The sequence below is a fragment of the Lagopus muta genome, chromosome 5 (genome assembly GCF_023343835.1).
Source record: "Lagopus muta isolate bLagMut1 chromosome 5, bLagMut1 primary, whole genome shotgun sequence".
Lineage (NCBI taxonomy): Eukaryota > Metazoa > Chordata > Aves > Galliformes > Phasianidae > Lagopus > Lagopus muta.
Genome location: NC_064437.1, coordinates 49,670,318 through 49,692,595, shown reverse-complemented (window position 1 = coordinate 49,692,595; position 22,278 = coordinate 49,670,318). Strand labels below are relative to the sequence as shown.

The 22,278-nt window shown below is 41.3% G+C and overlaps 2 protein-coding genes across 6 annotated transcripts; both read left to right on the top strand.

Moving 5' to 3' along the window:
- Window positions 1-31: 31 nt before the first annotated feature.
- On the top strand, window positions 32-14,402 carry LIPA (lipase A, lysosomal acid type). Of its 2 annotated transcripts, none has more exons than XM_048946021.1 (9): window positions 32-390; window positions 1,361-1,481; window positions 5,471-5,669; window positions 6,026-6,135; window positions 6,711-6,847; window positions 8,249-8,395; window positions 9,832-9,903; window positions 11,521-11,592; window positions 12,114-12,432. In XM_048946021.1, the coding sequence occupies exons 1-9, from the start codon at window positions 286-288 to the stop codon at window positions 12,114-12,116; spliced, it is 966 nt and encodes a 321-aa protein (XP_048801978.1). In that variant the 5' UTR covers window positions 32-285; the 3' UTR covers window positions 12,117-12,432. The 2 variants fall into 2 exon arrangements, with proteins under 2 accessions (XP_048801978.1, XP_048801977.1); XM_048946020.1 differs by lacking the exon at window positions 12,114-12,432 and adding an exon at window positions 12,478-14,402 and having other exon boundaries at window positions 33-390.
- A 1,650-nt stretch (window positions 14,403-16,052) lies between these two features.
- On the top strand, window positions 16,053-20,790 carry CH25H (cholesterol 25-hydroxylase). Of its 4 annotated transcripts, none has more exons than XM_048946806.1 (3): window positions 16,053-16,083; window positions 16,857-16,954; window positions 19,307-20,790. In XM_048946806.1, exon 3 carries the CDS (start codon window positions 19,423-19,425, stop codon window positions 20,245-20,247), a length of 825 nt encoding a protein of 274 aa, XP_048802763.1. In that variant the 5' UTR covers window positions 16,053-16,083; window positions 16,857-16,954; window positions 19,307-19,422; the 3' UTR covers window positions 20,248-20,790. The 4 variants fall into 4 exon arrangements, with proteins under 4 accessions (XP_048802763.1, XP_048802764.1, XP_048802762.1 ...); XM_048946807.1 differs by having other exon boundaries at window positions 16,063-16,083; window positions 16,854-16,954; XM_048946805.1 differs by having other exon boundaries at window positions 16,068-16,083; window positions 16,707-16,954.
- Window positions 20,791-22,278: the final 1,488 nt, after the last annotated feature.

The window sequence follows — 22,278 nt, the reverse complement described above, 5'->3', positions numbered from 1 at the left end:
CCTGAGCGCCGCCGCCGGCCCCGTTCCCTCCTCCCGCCGCGGGTTCGGTGCGCGGACGGTTCCGTGGCCGGGGGGAGGCGTGAGGGCCGCGGGACACGCCCGGCCCGGCCGCGCGCCTTCAGCCGCTCGGGGCTGGGCAGCTCCGTCCTCGCCCCGTCAGTGGGCGTCCGCCCCCGCCCTGTCACGCGGTCCCGTGCCGGCCGCGGGGCTCGGCGGAGGAGGAACATAAGCCCGCGGCGGGGCCGCTTTCTTATACGGCGAGCCGTCCTCCCTTAGCCCGGCAGGATGCGGGGCCTGCTGCCTGCAGCCGTGCTGCTGTATGGTGTCGTTGTTCCGGGCGCGTTCGCCGTCGGGAGAAGGAACGTGGACCCCGAGACGAACATGAACATCGTGAGTTGTGGCGCGGGGCGGGGGAACGCCGCTGGAGCCGGGCGGGTTGTAGCGCAGGGGAGAGCCGCTGCAGCCTCTGAACGGCGGCGGTGCCAGCTTGGAGGTGCGTTGCGCCGTGTGGTTCCGGGACGGTGGCTTCGGCTACTGCCGGCTCCGAGCCCCGCACCTCTCTTTCGAGTCCTCCTTCGGCCCCTGATGCCTGCAATCGATCTCTCTTCTGTGACTTCTGAGCTCGCTGTGTGGGTTTCGCTAGAAAAGAGCGTGCTTATAGAATGTACATAATGCTGGTGCCGTCCTCCCGTAGTTGCAGCGGCAGCTGCTTGCCTTTCTGTTCTGTCCTTCCGAAGAGAGATGAACTCTTTGTAGAATGCCCCGGATTGGGAGCGTCCCGCGAGCAGTGCGCTGCTTCTGGCTCCACGCAACACCTCCCAGAATCAAAGCCGGTGTCCAAGCATTGCGTGAACTCCAGGCTCTGTGCTGTGACGCTGCCCTGCAGCACCTGTGCCACGCAGGCTTCTTCTTTCCTTCTCATCCTCTGCATGCCGCTGTGGTACCAGGCGTTGCAGTGCTTGTTTGTTTTTGGAAGATACTATTTTTCTTGAGAGAAAATAATAGAATCAGGGGATGACCACGTCACTTTTTGCCTGCCATTTCTGTCTCAGATCTTTGCCCTGTTACAAAAATTCCTTTTTCAATGCTGCGATCTTTTGCACTATAACAAAGGTGTGACAGTGTGTGGGGACAGTGTAAGTCCTCCCAGGTCCCTGGGTTAATGCTTGTAATCCAGCAGGCTCTTACCTCGCATAGGTCTCAGAAGAAACCTGTCTGTGGTGGATGGAGGGATTGGTATGGTACACTCCTGCCGTGTCCTGTAATTTCACCTTGCTGTTGGGAAGTAGCCCGGGGTACTCTGAGCGTGTTAATGAATGAAGCAGGCTGGGAGCCTGACTTCTTTCTTCTCTTTTTTCAGAGTCAGATTATCACGTTCAGGGGATACCCCAGTGAGGAGTATGAAGTGATAACAGAAGATGGGTACATTCTTTCTGTTAACAGAATTCCTTATGGAAGAAAAGATCTGGGACAGAGCAAAGGTAAGATTTATTTCTGCTTGGAAAAAAACAGTAAGGCGTGGAAAAGTTCTACACTTTATAAAAAAGGGGAAAAAAAAAAAAAAAGTTTGACAGAACTTCTGCTCCTACAGTCATTCAGAAGAAGATTACAGACTGTAACCTATGGAATTACAATCTATGACTAGTGAATGTCATGGCCAGAATGGCTCAGGTGCATTTAGAGTGACTTCAGTGAGGGAGGGGTGGAAGAATTAGAAAGCTGCCTTTTCCTGGCATTTCCATTTTGTGACATTAAAGCAGTCCCTTTGTTGTTTGGTTTTTGATGGCCTGAGAGGCCCAGATCTTCTGGCAGGGAGAAAATAGGACTAAGACACTTTTAAATAGTGATTTAGTGTCCTGAAAAGAGTTTGACTGTACCATTGTAGCTCTGTTTCAAACCACATTGAAAAAAAAACCTTATAAAAAAGAATTTTGTTCAAAGTGCCTGAATATTTTCGGAAGTAGGCACAACTTGTATTCCTCTTCTTGTGAAATACAACTGAACTATAAGGGTTACCATTGGGAGCTTCACTAAATAATTACTTCCTGATTTCTGGGGCACAGGGGGAAGAATCATTTTGCTCATTGTAACCACTGAACCTGCCTTTGCAGCAAGTTACAAGCTAGAACAAGTTCTGCTGTTGTGGTGTCATTTTGTATACATAGCTGCTTAAATTGGAAGATATTGTAATGAGAGAAAATAACTTCAGAGCATCTTGAGTAAAATACATTTAAAATACAGTGCAAATTAACATATGTAGCAGATTATTGGCAGCAGTGAGCTCAGACCAGCTTTTTTTATGGATGTGATTTGATGGGGAGCAGGGAGGGTGGTTGGCATAAACCACCAGACGACTCTTTCACAGTAATCTTTACAGTTTATAAGATTGCTTAAAGCCGTGGAAGGAGTGCAGGAGGTGCTCAGGTGATAGAAATGGAGTGTAAGCTTAGACTTATGGGAGCAGTATGAGCAAAGGTTTTTGCAGCGACAGAATGATGGAATGCTCTAAAAATGAGAGAAATGTGTGTGGAGGAAGAGAAATAGATGGCCTTTGGATTGTTTCTTGCTCTGTGTGCAGAAATAAGTGTCTCTGAATAGCAGTCACTGAATTTGGTACTGGTTATACCACCACCCCTTAGAAAAGGTCATACTGACAACTGCACGTGTACAAAAGCAGCTAGTTTGCATACAGACTGCATCTATCCTAAAGACTACCTGAGAACCTTTGAGACAAAAAACTTGCAATGAGAGGTGAAGAATAAAAAAGTGGTGTTTAAATAATAATCGATTGCCCTTTTGCTGTGGGTGCAAACAAGACTATGGGAAATGCCTCTCTTCTTCTAAAGGCTGGGCAGCAGTCTTGCCTGCTGGTTCTGCAGGTGTTGGGGTGTTTGCACCACGCACTGTCTTTCACAAGGTTGGTGCATGCATGAAGCCAGTCAAACCTGGCAGATGTCTTTGTCCTGAAGTTTCAGAGAAACCACAGGAAAAATCTGCCTGGAACGTGTTGATTTTTGTTAAATCTTTCATCTGTGACATAAGCAAACAGAAGTTTCCTGACCTGTGGGAATTCTCCACATTCCCCTTGCCACACCCTCTATCCCAAGTTCATGTTTTGCAAAGTGCCTTAATTTTAAAAACAAGGATTACTGAGCACATTTGGGGAAGTATGATCTCTTAGAAGAATGAAGATCTCAAAGTTCATGTTGATCTTAAGTTTTTACAGACTTGGTATCTTTTCCCAGAAAGATACCAATGATGTGTTACTGCTGACTTAGCGTATGTATGCCATAATTCTTTTGCAATACCTGCTTAATGTGAATAGGATCCCTTGGAGTTATGGATCACCTGATGTTTTGGAACAAACCTACAGTTCCTCTGCTTAAAAAAAAAAAAAAAAAAAAAAAAAAAAGGAGGAAAAAAAAAAAAGGGAAAAAAAAAAAAAAAAGGGAAAAACAAATGGAGTGCATGAAGTCAATGATTTATTTTCTTTTTTAGTAGTAAGTAAAAATCTTAGGTAACTGCATTGTACCGGTGAGAATAGCATTGAAATAAGTTCTTCTTTCTTTTGGACAGATTTATATTTTCAATAACTTTACTTAGGCCACATATAGATTTATTGAAGTTTTAACTGTTTTACTGCAAGGAATTGTTGATGTGACAGTAAAAGAATGTAAGAGGGATTATATTTCTAAGTGTATCTTCCAGTTAGAATTGGGATTGTGTGTGATTAGAACAAAATGTTATGTATAGGAAAGGGTATTTTTAAGTTTCCACCCTTCTTTTTCCCTTTTTGGATTTTTAGGACCAAAGGTGATTAAAAATTATTATTGTCGAAGTCAGTTTGTCTTGTGATTGCACAAATCATGTGCTTCAGGAAGTGAAAATGGAACTGGCAGAAGTTCAGAAGTTGGTGGTTAACAGGAGGACAGAATTAAAGCATTGAAGGATTTGAACAGCTTCCCCCTTTCTATGTTAATTAAAAAAAATATATATATATATATATTTTATATATAGGTTTATCTGAGTTTAATAAAAGGAAAGAAAATACAAAGCTAGAATTGCTCATTACTGAAAATAAATTTAGTGTGAGGCATGAAAATCCTGCACGCAGAAAGAGATGAGCTATTACTACACTATAGAAAACAGTAGTGAAATTGTACTGTTCTGAGTGTTTGTTTGGCATTGCTGGAGATTTGTTTTTTTGGCATGGGCACTATGTCACAATGTTTTTATTTTTCAAATGAAATGGGAAAAACAGGCATGAGAAAGCTCCCCTTTCCCAGACAAAAAGGCTGTCGAGGGAGAGAAATGTTGCTGATTTGGGTTTATGGAACTCACAGTAAACCTTTCTGAACACAGCCTTGTTGTGGCTGTTTCTACTGAAAGATCTAAGTCCACTTTATCAATGGAGAAAGCACTGTGTGAACTTGGGACTGTTGTAGAATGACATATCATTGGAGGAAGTTCAATTCCTGAGTAATTTCTGGCATTGAGATAAAATTACCATCTCGGATTTCAGTTATTAAAGCAGGAATAAAGGAGTCATTTTCTGTTTTAGAGTAGGAGTGTCAGGAGAGAAGTTTGCAAAATTTCATGTGGATATTCTCTGTGGTGCTTTAGCTACTTACATTGCTTGCATTAGAAATAGTGTGGCCAGCAGGAGCAGGGAGGTGATCATCCCCCTCTACTCAGCACTGGTGATGCTGCATCTTGAGTACTGTGTTCAGTTTTGGGCCCCTCACTACAGGAAAGATGTTGAGGTCCTGGAGCGTGTCCAGAGAAGAGCAACAAAACTGGTGAGGGGTCTGGAGCACAAGTCTTATTGTGGCTGAGGAAGCTGGGATTGTTCAGTCTGGAAAAGAGGAGGCTCAGGGGAGACCTCATTGCACTCTACAACCTCCTGAAGGGAGGTTGTGGTGAAGAGGGATTTGGCCTCTTCTCCCAGGCAACGAGCAGGACACGGGGTAACGGCCGCAAGTTGTATCAAAGGAGGTTTAGATTAGACATAAGGAAGAACTATTTCTCTCAGAGGGTGGTCAGGCACTGGAATGGCTGCACAGGGAGGTGGTGGAGTCGCTGTCCCTGGCAGTGTTCAAGAGGCATCTGGACGGTGTGCTGCATGATATGGTTTACTGCTTGTGGTGGCAATGGTGATGAGGGGGCAATTGGACTAGATGATCTTATAGGTCATTTCCAATCTTGTGATTCTGTGATTCTGAGGGAAGAAAGGCCTTTGAAACTTAAACTTCCTTATTGTCTACTCACATTGTTCTTTGGGTTCTGCTAAGAGCGTTGGTAACAAAAAGATATTGGTTGGGGCCAATACTGGTACTGCTAATCTTCAAATATTGAAGTTGAAATATTCAAAATATGAATCTGATGCAGACTTTCAGTCACTCACCTGAATCTTTCTTAGCTTCCTATTAACATGGACTTGAAAGTCTATGATAAATGCTTTGTTTTTCAGGTCCAAGGCCAGCTGTGTTTTTGCAGCATGGTTTGCTTGCTGATGGCACCAACTGGATCACAAACTTGGATTACAACAGCCTTGGCTTTATGCTGGCAGATGCAGGCTATGATGTATGGCTGGGAAACAGCAGAGGGAACACCTGGTCCAGGAAACATATACACTTCACAGTGAAGCAAGAAGAGTTCTGGATTTTTAGGTATCCTCATCTTTGCAGACAAACTAAGTGTGCTGTTTGTGAACAAGTTTCTGTCTTTTCCTGTCACCCTGTTTCAGTTGCGGTGTGGATGTACAAGAGGCTTTCTTTCTGTTTGTGCCCTGACACATGTAGAGCAAATAAAGGGAAGTTTTATGGTCAGTGTTGTGTCCTGAGATGGCTCTCATAGATGGTCAGTAGGACAGTAATTGCTTTCAGCAGTACTTGGTGTGATGACAGCACCAGAGTGTACAGTTTCATCCAAAGAAAGCTTTTCTTTATGTCCAGGCTGTTGGTCTTCAGAACAGTAAAGTTCTATGCAACCATTGCACTCTGATAATTTTGTCTTTGCATTGTAGCTTTGATGAAATGGCTAAATATGACATTCCAGCTTCTGTGGACTTCATTTTGAAGAAAACTGGCCAGGAACAACTATTTTATGTTGGCCATTCACAGGGCACCACCATGGGTATGTGAGAAGAGAAGATGCACTCAGTAGAAAATGCTGTTTTTGAGATGATGACAAATTCTATGCGTATGGTTTAATGATGTTTAAAAAAAAAAAAAATTAAAAAATCTACAGCTTCTGTTTTTTGACTGCTTCCTGAAATATTCATCATTAAGAAGAAAATGACTAATGTTCTGTTCTTACTTTAAGTGGGAGGCTGTTGAAATGAGAAAATGAAGTTATAGATTCAGTACAGTTCCTACTGAAATATGTATTTTGATAAGCTACACATAATAATAATGTAGAGTTATGAGATATATGTAGAATAAATCTACCATTTCTGGAATATTTACTGTATAGAAGTTCTTCATCAAGTACTTCTAGGCCTGCAAACAAAAGAAGAATATTGAGTTGCTCAGCACCAACTTTTCATTTTCAGAAGATAAGAAACCCTTCTGATCTTACAGAAAATAGTCACACTATTGATCTAAGAGTTTTGCACACATCTTAGATTTTGTAAAATCACCTCCATAAGAAATTCTTGTCTGTTGTGTTTCAGTGATGATGTTTGTTAATTATTCTCTTATCATTTGCAGCTTTCATTGCTTTTTCAACTTTGCCAAAGCTGGCCAAAAAAATAAAAATGTACTTTGCCTTGGCACCAGTAGCTACAGTCAAGTTTGCCACTAGCCCTCTGACAAAGCTGGGAGCGTTTCCTGATCTGCTTATCAAGGTTTGTTTTTTCATGTTTGTATTTTAACCCAAAGGAAGAGTGTCTCTGGCTGAAAACAGTATAACAAAGAACGTTAATAGCTGTGGATTAGAGATTAGTGTGTTCCACAGGAACACTGGGCCAGTTTTTCCACAGTAATGCTATGCAAGTCAGCAGTGACTTCTCTGGTTTTACTACTGTCTAATGATACAATTTGCATTGGTGGTGTTGTGTACCTTACAAGTACAACATCCTAGGTGGAATAAAATAATGGTTGTTGTGGTTACATATTTCTGGAATTCAGGCTAAAGGAATAATGCAACAGTTCTGTTTTAGGAGAGTCATGTGATAGCTTTAGATACTATTTTTGAATTGTCATGAACTTTAACAGATTTATTTCACAATGACTACTAAGTACAGGAGGAAGATCCATCAGAGGGTGATGATGTGTAGCAGCTTTATTTAGATGTTATTAGTCATCTTCTGGAGTTTGTCTTTCACCATTAACAACAAAGGGAATGTAGGCAGACTGGCAGGCTGCAGTCAGCGCCTGGAGTCAAACATTGTGAACACCCTGCTGTGTGTCATTTTTAATGATCACTTCTTTATACCACCTGTGGCGATTCCCATGCAGGCCTGGTTGTCCTCGGAGATAAAACCTTGTGCTGGTTTAGTGCGTCCTTGTATGCGTTACTTATACCTGCACCAAAAGCAGCTAACATAAAAAATGAACTTTATGTGAGAAGGAGTAGCTGAGCAGTGCCCTCTGCAGATGCTCGTGTTGTGCTTGACTCTCAGGGTGACTTGCAAAAAAACCAACCAAACAAAATAAACCAACTGGATTGCACAAATACTTGAGAGCCACAAACCTGTGGGTCAGTCACATTCTTAAAAACGCTGTATCACTTTCTAAGGAAGTGCTGAGTGGGCCACTTTAAAATTTTGGAAGTTTTAAAAATACTAACAAGAGGAAGTAGCCACAACAGCTCATGCAACTTGTTTTTCTTGCAAGTTCCTCTCTTCAAGCCATGTAAGTGCAAGGCCATTTCACATTAGCAGGTGCAGCTTAGCCTCAAATGATTCTGATGACAAGAAGCTCTACAGTACTCCTTTAAAATATTGAATTTAAAAATGAATTTGAGAGGAGATTCGAAATTGCATCATTGTCCCAGATCCCATATACATTTTGTGGGTGGTAATTCACTGTACTGTTTGTAGCAGAATCACTAACCCTGACTTTCCCATAGGACTGTAAACAAGGTTGATAAGGAGGTAGGTGTTCGGTTTTTTTTTCTTCTTTTAGTATGACTTACCTGTCACCAGTGCAAATGGAAATAATTACCTTAAGGATTTTTAGTATTAAAACTAAAACCAGGTGATTCAGTTCAGTTACATGTCTGTGCTATGTTTGTTATTTCGTAGAACTTGTTCGGAAAGAAGCAATTCCTTCCTCAGAATTTTTGGCTGAAGTGGCTTGCTACCCATGTTTGCACCCACAGAATACTTGATGACCTTTGTGGCAATGTATTCTTTCTTCTGTGTGGCTTTAATGAGAGAAACTTGAATATGGTATGTTTTGATGTCTTTTAACAGTGAAGTTATTGCAAACTCTTAACACAGCATTGACTGTATCACTGTACCAATTGTTCTTTACATGTAAATAGAAAATAATGCCTTTGATATGCAAAGCATACATGTATATATTTACTTGGTGTAGATGTAATTGTCCAGTTGGAATGGATAGAATTCGCCTTTTTAAAAAGATACCAAGAAACTAAATTATTTTAAGTATTTTGGAGCAGTAGGTAAAAGAAATGAATGTGATGGAGCAGGAATGTCATTCATCTTTGAAAGATGAGAGGAATAAAGATATCACTTTCTACCACTTTCAGTGAAGCTATTAAAATTTTCTGGTCTCTTGGTGGACATGTGCAGTTGTTTTCTCTGGAGCCAATGTCCACCCCCGCTGATGACTTCATCTCTGGCCCTAGTTGCACAGGGTTTGTCCATATAACTTTTTGTTATCTAAAAGCTTGTTCACAGTATCATAGAATGGCTTGGGTTGGAAGGGACCTCAAAGAGCACCCAGTTCCAGTCCCCCTGCTGCAGGTGGGGTTGCCAACCACTGAATCAGGCTAGTCACTAGATCAGGCTGCCCAGGGACCCATCCAACCTGGTCTTCCCCACCCCCAGGGATGGGACATCCACAGCCTCTCTGGGCAGCCATGCTAGGTGCTAACCTAATAACCATCTCAGTGAAAATTTCCATCTTATTTAGTTAACAGCAATTGATGTGTATTTTTTTTTTTGTTTTGTTTTCTTTTTTAAATGCTTCTGTCCTTGACAACAGCAGAAGCTGGTATCAGATTACCCATCAGTAGAAGGAGGCAGAGGATGTCTTTGGTTGGAGTGAGATGGAATTAGTGTTATTTATGTTACTGCTCACCATGTGTGAAAATGCATTTTGTATGTCAACTCAGGGGTGCAGCTCTTTTGATATTTTCTTGCCCAAGACATGTGTATTTGTCAGCATTAAGACTGTATATTTTTAATTCCAGGATCCTAAGTTTCCCCTGGGTATAGGATTCTTTTAAACTGAAGGCATATGATGCTTTGAGTCATTGTTAGTTGACATCTACTCATTTAGATGTAGAGCGATTTTGATTTTTCTCTGAAGATCCATGTAAATATTTAATGTGTTCCCAACTCTTACAATTACAGCACTTTTTGAAAGGTGCTCTAACTATGTAAGAATAATTAGGTATGTCATTATTACGTTTAAAAATGAGCTGTAAGTTATGCAGTCAACTACAGTACGTATGAAACCTTAACCTCATCTCTGTTTGTATGGTGCTTGTGAAGTGTTTTCTTTAATTTCTTTTTTTTTTTTTTTTTTTTGAGAATAGTTCTAAGAGGAACTGTCAATTTTGTGTTTGTTCTAGAAGAAATAATGGGTAGATCTTTTGTGCTGTGAAGTGTAAATTGTGTTAATTATCTTGTTGCAGAGCCGTGTGGACGTGTACTCATCACATTGCCCTGCAGGGACATCTGTACAAAACATGATCCACTGGAGCCAGGTAGTTTTCAGAATCTGAAGTTCATGACTCTAGCTTGCCTGTGGAATACCGACACCCCCTGATACTTAAGTGGAATAAAATTTCAGTGTGTGTATGTAGCATAGCCTTGATGAAATTATGGAACTGCTAATAATCAGAACAGCAGCTGTTCACTGCAGCTGCTTTGATATTGACCTTATGGTGACTGAGCCCTCCTCCCTATCTCAGTAGAAGCATGCTAATGTTAAGCAGTTTAGGCCAATAAACAATACAAGTGGAATGACTTAACTCAGTAACAAATATTTGCTTCCTTTTCAGCAAGCCTTGTTTTGACTAGAAGTTATATTTTTAACCAGAGAAGAGTAGCTTTATATTCAACCATATTGTTTGGTTTTATTTTATGGTGGTGTGTTTTTTTTTTTGTTTTTTTTTTTTAGTATATTTTGTACTTCACCTCAGAGCACAGTTACCTCATGCCTATGATGCTGCTGTGCTGCTCAGCAGGCCCAGCTATATGCTGGCAAACAGGAGGAGATTGTCATGGAAGCAGTGATCATTGCTGTGTTTGATCTTGTAGGTGGACTTGTTCATCCATTCAGAAGTGATCTGTTGCACAGTAAACAGTGGTTGAGTGTTGAACAGAAGGAAATTTGTGAACGCTCTTTTTTCTTTCTTTTTTTTTTTTTTTTTTTTTTTTTTTTTTTTTTTTTTTCCAGAGAGGGGAAATGGTGTTAAATCAGAATAGACTTTATAATAAAGGTTCACTGCTGTATTCGTGTAGGTTGCCATGAAGGTAATACCTTCGACTTATTTCCATGGAAATGATGAAAGATGCAAGAAGTACAGTAACACTATCTGATAGAGCCAATTTTCAGCTGTTTTCCAACATAGTCACTACTATTAGCTATGCATTTTTGCCAGCAATTAACAAGAGCATGCATACTGCATTTGTAAACATCTGCATCAGTGGAGGTGACACACTGTTACTGTCACTGCTGAAATGTACCACCCACTGCCTCACTGTGTTCACATCCTACTGTTTGGTCTCCAGAAACATTCAGCAAGCATCAAGGGATGTCAATAGGTGCCATTTTTTTTCTGCGTGGAGGAATTCAGTGATACATCTTTGCTTTGGGTACCATTGTGTCAGACTGCTCCTCTGCTGCTGTCTGTCTCTCAGCAACAAACAGTAATAGAATATTGGCAGAAGGTTCAACCTCTGCTTCTGTACCAACATCTGACTCTGACACTGTGGCTCAAAATAATTATAGGGGGCATTACTTTTGGAGCAGACCTGGTACATTTAAACAACTATGCAACTGTTTCAGAAGTAAGCATGAAGTTGTCACATCCTGGCTTTGGATACTGAAAACTGTTTTTCTTAGTCCTTCCTACTGTTGTTACGACAGTTGGTGGTCTGTTGGTATTCAATCTTAATGTTTCCAACTCCCAAGATGTGAGGCAAAGCAGAGATCCTTGTCCTTGTAAGTACTTCGCATTTCAGTGTCTCATGTGTGAGCTGCCTTTGCCAGTTCTCCAGCAGATAGTGCTTTTTTTTTTTTTTTTTTTTTTTTTTAATCCCTTTGATAAAAGTTTTTTGGATTTTCAATGTGTGTGTGAATGTTTGTTCATTTCTAGGCTGTGAAATCTGGGGAACTCAAAGCTTATGACTGGGGAAGCAAGGCTGCAAATATGGCTCACTACAACCAGGTAGTTACTTTTCATGGATCTGTTTAAAATTTTAAAGTGTTGCAAAAACAAGTCTTTGGGCACTTATTCAAGGTGCTGCGTTTATATTGTGTTCTAAATGGTGTTGCCCTGTAACCAGACTGGAAATGTGCCTTTTCAAAAATAAAGAAACAAAACACAAGTATTCTTTCCCCCCCCCCTCCAAAAAACAAAACCCAAAAACCACAAACAAGCAAAAAAACCCACCAAACCCACAATCAAGAAACACAGAGCCATACAGCTCTGAGGTAGTCCTCAATCATTACGGAGTCCATGCTCGGATATGAAGTTGTGGTGGCACAGTGTTTCTTGAAGGTCATCCTTTTGTCAAAATTTAATTAAAATTCTGCCTATGTCATGAAATCCCAGTGCACTTCTCACAAGTAGGGACATACTGTAAATTCGTGCGTATTGCTTATCCTCAGCTTCTTAATCTTCAATTGTGTTCGTTTCTGAATTGCTATGTGTAGTACTAAAAATATTTTTGCCCCTTGTCATTTTAGTGACTGGAAAATACTGCAGTGGTGTACTTCCAGAGGAGCTGTCACTTCTGTTTGACTGGGGTTTTGAAATTCTTGAATGACGTGTACTGAGAAGTCTCAGAAGTCTCAGTGTTACTTTCCTAGCTTGCAGGCTCTCCAAGCCACGTTTTTACTGCTGTATATAATATAATATTGCAGAACACTTTGGAATTACTTTTCTTCTTAAAAGTCAGGATTCCATCTACACCTCTGGCTGTCCAAAAATGAAAGAGAAAGTCAGAATCTGACATATCTTTACAGTTACTAGTATATTATGCTGCAGTTTAGTACTGTCCTAGAGACTTGTTCTTTCTAATGCTTTCATTTCCATTTTTTTGTCCCTCAGTCTACTCCCCCTTTCTACAAAGTAAAAGAGATGACTGTACCAACTGCTGTATGGACTGGTGGACAGGATTTGCTGGCAGACCCAAAGGATGTTGCCATGCTGCTCACTCAGATCACAAACTTGGTTTACCACAAACACATTCCAGAATGGGAACACTTGGATTTCATCTGGGGCCTTGATGCACCTCACCGCATGTATAATGAAATGATTAACATGATGAGGAAGTATTCGTAAACCAGTGTTGTATTTCAGAGTATTAGTTCACCAGAAGTTCACTTTTCTGGAGCATTTGCTTTTCTGGCAATAATGCTACATTGCTTATTTATGTTATGTTTTTAAAATGCCGGGAATGACTACTGAATAGGATTCACATTTGATTTTTTTTCTCAGTGTTATTTTTCCCTCTTGCAAAAATCCTCATTCTAACCTGCTGATTTTGCACACAGTGGCACAAGATCAAAAAACAAGCAGTGTAACTTTGCACACATATCATGTGTATAGATTTAGTTATGTCTGAAAGACAAAAGAGTCCACTGAGCACCAGAGAACTTGAGAATTTAGAAGTGTTTTGCTCTGTGTGAAATGCTGCCAGTTCTTACTACACTGCCACTTCTGAGTACCTGTCAGAAGTACTCCTTGTATTGCAGTGACCCCATTTGATGCTGGTACTTCAAAAAGCACTTAGTGACTTCCTGTTGTGTTATTTTAGCCATTATTCAGAAGCTAGCTACATCAGGTGATTTTCTTTTTCAATATTGCCAAGAATTGTCTTGAAGTCATAGAAGATCACCACTGTCAATTGGAAATCAAGAAAAATGCACTAATCAAACAGCATCACTGAAGCTCTCCATGTTCCACATAATAGCTATGGATAAGGATTGTTACTTGCCCTTGCTAAATCCTGGAACAGAAGAAGCAGTTAGAGGGAATAAAAGAAATACCACTTTTATCTTTGTGAATAGGTTGTGACTTACTAGGAGAAAGATGTAAAACATTTGTGTTTTATTTGCACTGACCACTAGAAAACCTTCCTTTCCCCCTGCTGCTACACTTCTGGTCAGGGAAGAGCCAATGTATTAATTCTATATGTTGAACAACTTAGTTTGCATGGACTCTTCCATCTGCTGCTTTGGAAGTCTGTTTACTTTTTAGCTGGTTGTATAGTGCTTGCCGCCATTGTGTTCAGGAACTGTAAAGCACGGTGGTGAAGCCTGGCAGTATTTACATCAATTTCCATTTGTCTGTTTCCACTTTATAATGGGGCTAAGCCCCCATTCAGTGGGGGTAGAGAATTCACATTTGCTTTAGAGGCCTGACTTTGGAGCTACAGTTGTCTCTGGTATAGGTGCCTTGCTCTTTCCGTTGACTGTGCAGAGAACTTTGGCTCCTCTGAATTTTATGCCTAATGGAGATGAACAATCTCCGGAGTCAGTTACCTCAGTCCAGATGGTAATTTCTGTACCATAGTTGGAGTTTGTTCCAGATCTCTGTAATCCTAAGAGAAGGAACTGCCTTTTGTATATGGCATAGAAAGCAGTACACTTTAAACTGAGGCAGCCTCTTCTTCTTTTTTTTTTTTTTTTTTAATTGGAAAAAGGAAACCACACAAGAAGTCGTGTAAGCCATAAATTAGTGTTTGTTTTGTTGTTGTTTTTTTTTACTCCTAATTCAGTCTCAGGGAGTCCTCAGGCTTTGTTTAAGGAAAAAAGTGGTTTGTGGTATTTCAGTTGTGATTCCTAGCAGGACCTTTAAGTTTGCTTTGTATTTGTAGCAGCTACATTTGCTTCACACTGATGTGCTGGAGGGAAGTCTGTAGGAATCCCAATTGACTAACTCTGCAGCTGTGATAGTATGATGGCAAAAGCCATGTGTGTTATGTTCATTAAACTTGAGATATTTCAATAAATGTGAGAGACTTGCTCAGAGTTTGCAGTGATGTGATCTGTTTGACTTCTTGTTTCATGTATGCTTGTGAACCTTTGTGGCAGAGAATGCAGAGAGCCAAGTCTATTCTCACAGCTGTTCATCCATAAAGCAAGTACAATAAAAAAGTACAACTTCCATTTTACTTTTGTCATCAGAGAGGCTTTGCCTAAACATAAAGGGCCATTCATATTGTTTCAGAAGATTTTTCTGAGACTTCTAGGTAAGGTACAAACTATAAATAACTGCTCAACTACTTAGTCATTCTCTAAGCCTGCAGGTTATAAGAGTTTCTTTCAAAATACTGACGTGGTGAAAAGCTTCTTGTGTTACATTCTAAAACCTTGGGTAATTAGATTGCTTAACTGAGTGTCTGGTAATCTCATAAATAGCATGTAACCACATTATACAACAGGGAAATAATCTTTTTCTTGGTGAATTTGATGTGAATGCCCAGCATCAGTAATAAATAAGCTCAGGCCGTACCTTTCTGTCCATCCTGAAAGCAATAGATGTGCAGTCAGGATAGCAGGGTGTTTTACCAGCTTTGTTACCTGTTAGAATTCCTGTGTGTCTGGAAATAAAACCAGAATAATGGAAGCTTTAAACAAGGCCATTCTGGACCTCCTCTCCTTTGCTGGAGCAGGGATGTCTGTGGAAATTGGGAGCTGCTGTGCTGTCCCTGGCCTGCTAGTTACAAGCATTTCATAAGACAAAGTTGGAGAGGCGTTGTCAATGGAAAGAGACATGCAAGATAACACATCTGAATGTGATGGAGAAGAGCAAGACTTTTGATCTAGTAAGGAGCAATACTGAATGCTGCATTTTTTGAAGCAGATCTTGCGTACTTGATGCCTGTTCTATAGACCATTTTTCTCTTACAGTGATGTTGAAGATTGGCTGAAAGATAAGCTTCAAATAATACAAAAGCTGACAGAGAGCATAGGACACCTTCCACTGACATTTGGCAATGTGAGCCAACTACGGCAGGGAGCTGGAGACAGCGGTCCCTGTGCAGCTCATGGATCATCAGACTCACTGACCTGTCTGTATGTGAGCAGCATGCACCATCCTGGGCTGCCGCTCCCGATCTGCAGCACAGATGGGCACACAGGGGTTGGAACATTGGTACGGAAATACTCAGATTCAGAAAACCTGCTCGTTCTGTTAAGAAAACTAGGCTGAGCTGAAGGTTTTCATCCAAACAGGAGAGAAATTAGTGCAGGAGAGGTCTTCAAGTGCGCAGCACACCAGGGAGCCCGGTGTTGGGGGGCTGCAGGAAGTAGTGGCTCTTGTCCCTTCTCTAGATTCGCCTCCAGGATTTGACTCTCAATATACCAAAACATGAAGAGTCTACAAATTGAAGAAGACGTAAATATGCGAAGCCCTTTTTTTTCCACTCAACCTCCAGCCGCATCTGTGACAAAAATCTGCGCCTCCCAACTTCGTGAAGTCGCCAACCCCTGCCCAGCGCTCTGCTGTTCCAGGAGCGCTTCCACAGGCAGGAGCCTCTCCAGCCGGCAGCCCCCTGACAGAAGGCTCCGCTGGGTGGCGCCGTTGTGCAGCGCGGCCGCCGCAGCCCTCGTAGGGCCGAGCAGAACCGGGCGGCCGTCCCGGTCCGGGGGCGGCGGGCGGGAGGGCAGCGGGCGGGGCGGGCTCCTCGCACCGGGCTCCTGCAGCAAGGTGAGTCCATGTGCGAAGGCTTCAGTTTCACTGCGATTCCAGCTTGATTAGTTGTTTTTAAAGCGAGAGAAGGGACAGCCTTTAGCATCGTTTGCTGCGGCTACTCGCCTGCTCCCCTGTCACTGTCCTAAGTTTTCCTCTCCGCTCTGCAGCACCCGCCTGTGCCAGTGGGCTCGGCTGCACCGGGCTGTGCCTCAGCTCTGGTACAGCAACCATCTGTCTGCCCAGAGAGCGGGAGGCCGGCGGGAGGGAGAAAGGGTTTTGCCTCTGCTGCTGTGAGATTGGTTTCAGCGTGCACATACCGGTTTCCCTTCTTCCTAACTTTTCCTTGCTTTCATAACCACTTGTTTGTGTTCTGCTATTTACCTCACTGCAGGGCCTGGGGTGGGTGCCTGTGTCTTGTGCTCATGTGGAATCTATTTAAGACCCTTTGCGGGGCCTCATTCCAAGCTATGTGCCCTTCAACCTAACTCCAGAGCAGCAGTCTTGGCTTTTTAAGAGACTCGTTTTGAGTCCTGTAACACATGGGGAAGCTGAGCGAAAAAAGCCAGGGCTGTATTGTTGAATTAAGTACAGAATGGATTTGTGTATGCTTTGTCTTTGCTTTGCTTTGTGTTGACAAGAAAACCTAAGTCAGAGGAAGGAAAATATGCAAAATAAGTGCTTTTTGATGGCAAAGCGAAGGAACTTGAAATCGGTTTCTGGAGAAGAAGAATTTGCTGCCTCTGGTGCATGGCGATTCACTTTCCTGAGCCTGAATTAATTCCCAGCAGGGTGCAACTTGACAGCAGAGTTCATCCTCCTGAGCGCCAGCAGATGGGGCACAGCGGCGGTGGCTTTGTCTGCCTCGGAGCTGCAGGTTGCCTCTGAGGTAAGCTGTGCTTGCAGCCCTCAGCTCGTTTATGCTTTATGTTACAGGATGTACTAGCAGTAAGGCTGCAAAATTCTGTTATTGTTCCTTAAGGGATTTAAGAATATTTTCCTATGACATAACCTGCAGGCAAAATGCCAAAGTTTTAGCTGATAGACGTAATTGGTCCTACAGCTTCATGAGAATTCATATAGCCATTAATAATTAGTTGGAACACTGTCTTTAGGGCAGTTAATCAGTTTCCCTCAATCTCCCTTTTGACAGATTTGGAATATGTTATGGAGAAGAATCAGTCCTTGCATAAATCTAATAAAATGGAGAATCATATATTGTGTCTGGGGGCTTAATTCTGATTGTAACTATATAAATAAACAGAAAGCATCTCTCAGAAGAAAATGTTGCGTCTTACACATTGATTGAGTTATAAATGCATTTTTCATGTTCTTATTGTGAAATGGAGGTCAGTTTAAAACATACTTTCAGGACTGAAACAAATCTCTTGGATATAGGTCCTCATCCATCAGATTGGAATGTCTCACAGGGCTTTAGTTTCCCTACACTCAACAACCTGAATTAATTGAATTCAACAGCACAATCTCATGTCAGCAGAAAATCTGAATCTATTTCTAAAACGTGTGTGCAACAGATAAATTTTTTGAAGTCTGTACCAGAGCTGTCTCCAACATAAAACTTCTGATTGACAGAATAATAGCACAAGTGATAGTAACGTTACTGTTTCAGCAAACTGGAAATCTAAGGAGGGAGCAAAATTTGTGTTTACTTTAGAGCAGAATCTCTTGAAGACGAAATAGCCGAAGCTGAAGACAAACTTAAGGATTAAGAAACATCCATGCATAGATCAGAAAAGTTCACTGCTAACTCATTATTCTTAATTATTAAGAAATGAGGAAACTCTCATTTACACCTGTAAAGATTTAAAATCATCTGAACAAGCTACTAAAGTCATCCAGGAAGCTGAGCTCATTTCCAATATTAGAATAAATGCTGTGTCTACAAAAGAGGTGAGTTCATAGGAAGCCGATGGCAAATTGTTTCCCTAAGTATTCAAAGGTTTGTTTGCCATTTTCAAGAAGCACAAAAGAAGTAATCTTGTAGCGTTGAATCAAGAACTCTTGTTTTTTATCACTGAAATACTTTCAGCAAATTAGAAATGCTGAGATTCAAATTTGCTAGCTTTTTCTGCTCAGTGCTTGTCTGTGATCAAAAGAAGATTCTTTAGAGGACACTGGTCTAACCAGTGAATCTTTTATTTACATTAAGTTGTGATGCTTAGGTGAAGAATCGTATCCTTGTACCATACTTGGTACAATGATGAATTCCATATCATATCCCTCAAAAGTATTGGTATACATCTTAATCATCCCGTGGCCAGCAGGGACAGGGAGGTGATTTTCCCCCTCTACTCCGCTCTTGTGAGGCCCCATCTGGAATACTGTGTCCAAGTGCGGAGCCTGCAGTACAAGAAAGACAGGGAGCTGTTGGAGAGGGTCCAGAGGAGGACCATGAAGATGATCAGGGGACTGGAGCACCTCCCCTATGAAGACAGGCTGAGGGAGCTGGGCTTGTTTAGCCTGGAGAAAAGAAGGCTGCGGGGTGACCTCATTGCAGCATTTCAGTACCTAAAGGGAACCTACAGAGGGGAGGGGAATCAACTCTTTGAAAGGGTTGATATGTGTAGGACGAGGGGAAATGGTTTTGAGGTTGGACATCAGGGGGAAATTCTTTACCTGGAGAGTGGTGAGGTACTGGAACAGGGTGCCCAGAGAGGATGTGGATGCCCCGTCCTTGGAGGTGTTCAAGGCCAGGTTGGATGGGGCCCTGGGCAGCCTGGTTTAGCATTAAACGTGGAGGTTGGTGGTCCTGCAAGTGGCAGGGGGGTTGGAGATTCATGATCCTTGAGGTCCCTTCCAACCCTGGCCATTCTGTGATTCTGTGATTCTGTGAAACCTTACAAGATCTACACTGTGCTTCCAGTCTGAATGTAGTACCTATAATTTAGCTCCACTAACCACCAAACATCCATGGGTCAGACCTGGAGATTAGGTACATATACATCTTTGTAGCAGTCACAGAAAAAAATAAAAAATAGACTATGTTTCCTCACTTATAAAGGCAAAAGGATAGCAAAGGCTGATATAATGAGTAAAAGACAGCAGTCTTTCAAGTGTATGCAGTAAGTGGAGTGGAAAATATTCTTACCCCCTTCCACTGTTAGAGAATTCTATGTTTCAATTTATTTTTCCTACTATGCAAGTCTTTTGTGGAGCTCCAGTGATTACCTGACCAGTTAATTCTGTCCTGATTGTAATGCATTACACCACTTCTATACAGGAAGGGAACTTCCTCCTTAAAGCCAAGCTAAATAAGGAGTTTCTGGGCGGAGTTGTCTTCTGAGCAGCCTAGATAAAAGCTTACCAGGATTTACAGAGCCTCAGACTGCAATCAGCATGAACTGCAGCGTGCCGGACAGACTGCTGCTCAGCTGCACCATGGAGAGACAGCTGGATAGGCTGTGCCTCCAGTTTCTTTGGGACTTTGTCAGAGCACAAGAGAAATTAATCAAGTCACCGTTTTTTCCAGTGTTGTTTTCTTTTACAGCGTACATGGCTTTCTGTCTTCCTTATATTGCACTGGATTTTTTAAGCACTAAATTGCCAGACTTGAGAAAATACAAAATCCAGCCACAGAGCTATCCAACTCTTGGAATGATGGTGCCTTGCTTTATTCAGAGTGTGTATCATCATGTTGTGTGGATTTTCCCAGTGACATTTCTTCACTGGTACTGGAAACCAACGAATCTACCGGTGATAGCTCCAGAGCTGCCTCAGGTCCTGCTGCAAGTAGGAGTTTGCCTGCTTCTGTTTGATTTCGAATATTTCTTGTGGCATTTGCTTCATCACAGAGTGCCTTGGCTCTACAAGAACATCCACAAGGTGCATCACAAGCACGTATCGACATTTGCTCTTACTACGCAGTATTCCAGCGTGTGGGAACTGCTGTCACTGGGATTATTTGCTGCCATCAATCCATTCCTCCTTGGATGCCATCCTTTGACAGAAATGATTTTCTTCCTTGTCAACATCTGGTTGTCAGTGGAGGACCATTCAGGATATGACCTTCCGTGGTCAACTCACCGACTTGTGCCTTTCGGTTGGTTTGGAGGAGCACCACATCATGATCTCCATCATCTGAAATTCAAGTCAAACTATGCTCCTTACTTCACCCACTGGGACAGACTCTTTGGGACATACACAGAGTCACATCCTAATTAAGAATATTTGCTTATTTGCCTGTGGATGAATTTTTGTTGATAAACTATACTGGGACATTAATTTTTCAAAGCTATACAGAAGATTGTATATTTGAAGCTACTTATAAAGTCTATGGCTATTTATAACAAATCCTTTTAATATATATATTTGTTTGTATACTTGGAACTTCCTATGTTAAATGACTGCAAAAGGGATAGTAAATATCTGTTACTTGAGTTTGTTTGTGTAAAAGTGTAAAGAGATGTTCTCTCTTCTTTCTAGCTTTCATAAAGCATTTATTGTTTTACTGTATGATGTTTATACATACACCAGAAAAAATGATTTTACTGCTATAAGATGGTCTGTGATGTGAACAGAGAAGGTACATGGTGTGGATTTTGTGGAGTTGAACCTGCCGGGTCATGTTAATCCACACTGATGTTGTAAAAAAAAGGCTGCCAGGCAATCAGTACTAGTTTGCTGACTGTGCAATAATTTTGACATTTGTGTTTTAAATCTTGATGTTCCTTCTGTTTTTAAATAAATACAGTCCTTCCTTTAAAATTGTTACGTTTCAGGTTATTCATTCTTCTGTTCATATTAGGAACGTATGTGACTCCTTTTTCATAGGTGTAGTTTAATTCAGTTTTAGAGGTAGGGTTTTCTCCTTAAAATATTGTTAATTTATTTCAAAAGTGAACCAAATACTTTTTTTTCTTCAGAATTATATTATGGTTAAGTAAATTTTGATTTGGGAGAAACAGAATATTGATAATGCATTTTAAAAGTCAGGGTGAAATTTCTTCATTACATCTTGGGGAAGCTTGAATTATTTTCACTAAACTTACAGTGTGAGAGCAGAACATTAAGCAGCCCCTTAATGAACAGGAACATTCCCAGTGTCAATCCTTCACAAACACACCAATTAATTAGCACTAGCATGTAAAAGCCTTACAAGGAATAGAAAGAGAGCTTCTGCAGAGTAAGGGATATTTCATTTAGATTTCAGGGGAGTACAATCAGAACTTGGAGGATCCTAAAGCACAGATTGACATGGCTGCATGTTGATGGAGGAACAGTTCTATGTAAAATAGTAGCCATGAAGTCTCACAGGACTCCCACTGAAAAAAGGACCCACATGAAGATATAAGTAAATCTTCAGTGCTTCCTTCAGCAGAACCCACATGGGTTTCCCATGTCTGCTGTATGCCATTTTAATGCTGATAACCTATCCTGTGTTGCTAATAAACTGCTCAGGAAAGTGATAGGAAAAGAGAAAGTGCAAATAACATAGAGAACGTGTACTGAATGCCTATGCATCATCACCCACAAATGTATCTGTTGTTCTGGTCAGTCCAAAAGGTTTTGCGGCCTTGTAGAGAGGCCAGGAGAATGAAGAGCATTTAGTAATTCCCACTCTGTGAATATTAAGGGGGAGCAGTACTTTTGGACACTGCATCTTTTAGATAACATGAAATAATGTTGATGAACTTCTTAAATAGTATGAAATGCTGCAGTCATTACTTCATAACTGTCTTAACTCTCTGGATATCACAGAAGTGCAACACTTTTTTTCAGTGGTAAAAGCATGACACAAAATAGCATCCTGAGAACAAAAATGGAGACTGAAAATGATTACAGAACTGGAATTTTGTTATGAGTTTATTCAGCTGAAGGAACAAATTCCAAATCTTTCTGATTATTATAATTTTAAGTATTTTGGGGTGTGCTACAAAGAAAAGTAAATTGGCTTTTTTTTTTTTGTTTGTTTTCCAAATGCAGGAGGCAAAATGCAGTCTCTGATTTCTTTGAGCTGCTTAGCCATCTTGAGGCCATTTTGAGGTATCCCAAAGTTACCCTCTCAGTTCTAGAAATCCCATCTAACTCAGATCAACAAATACTGAACATCTGGTGTGGATGCTCTGTGGTTTTAATGGGTTATGCCATATAATATAAGCATATATGTAACTATGCACTTTAATAGCCTGTTTTATGTACCATTGACTCTCTAAGCAAAGTAAAGGCTGAATTTGTTATGTCTCTATAAGAAGC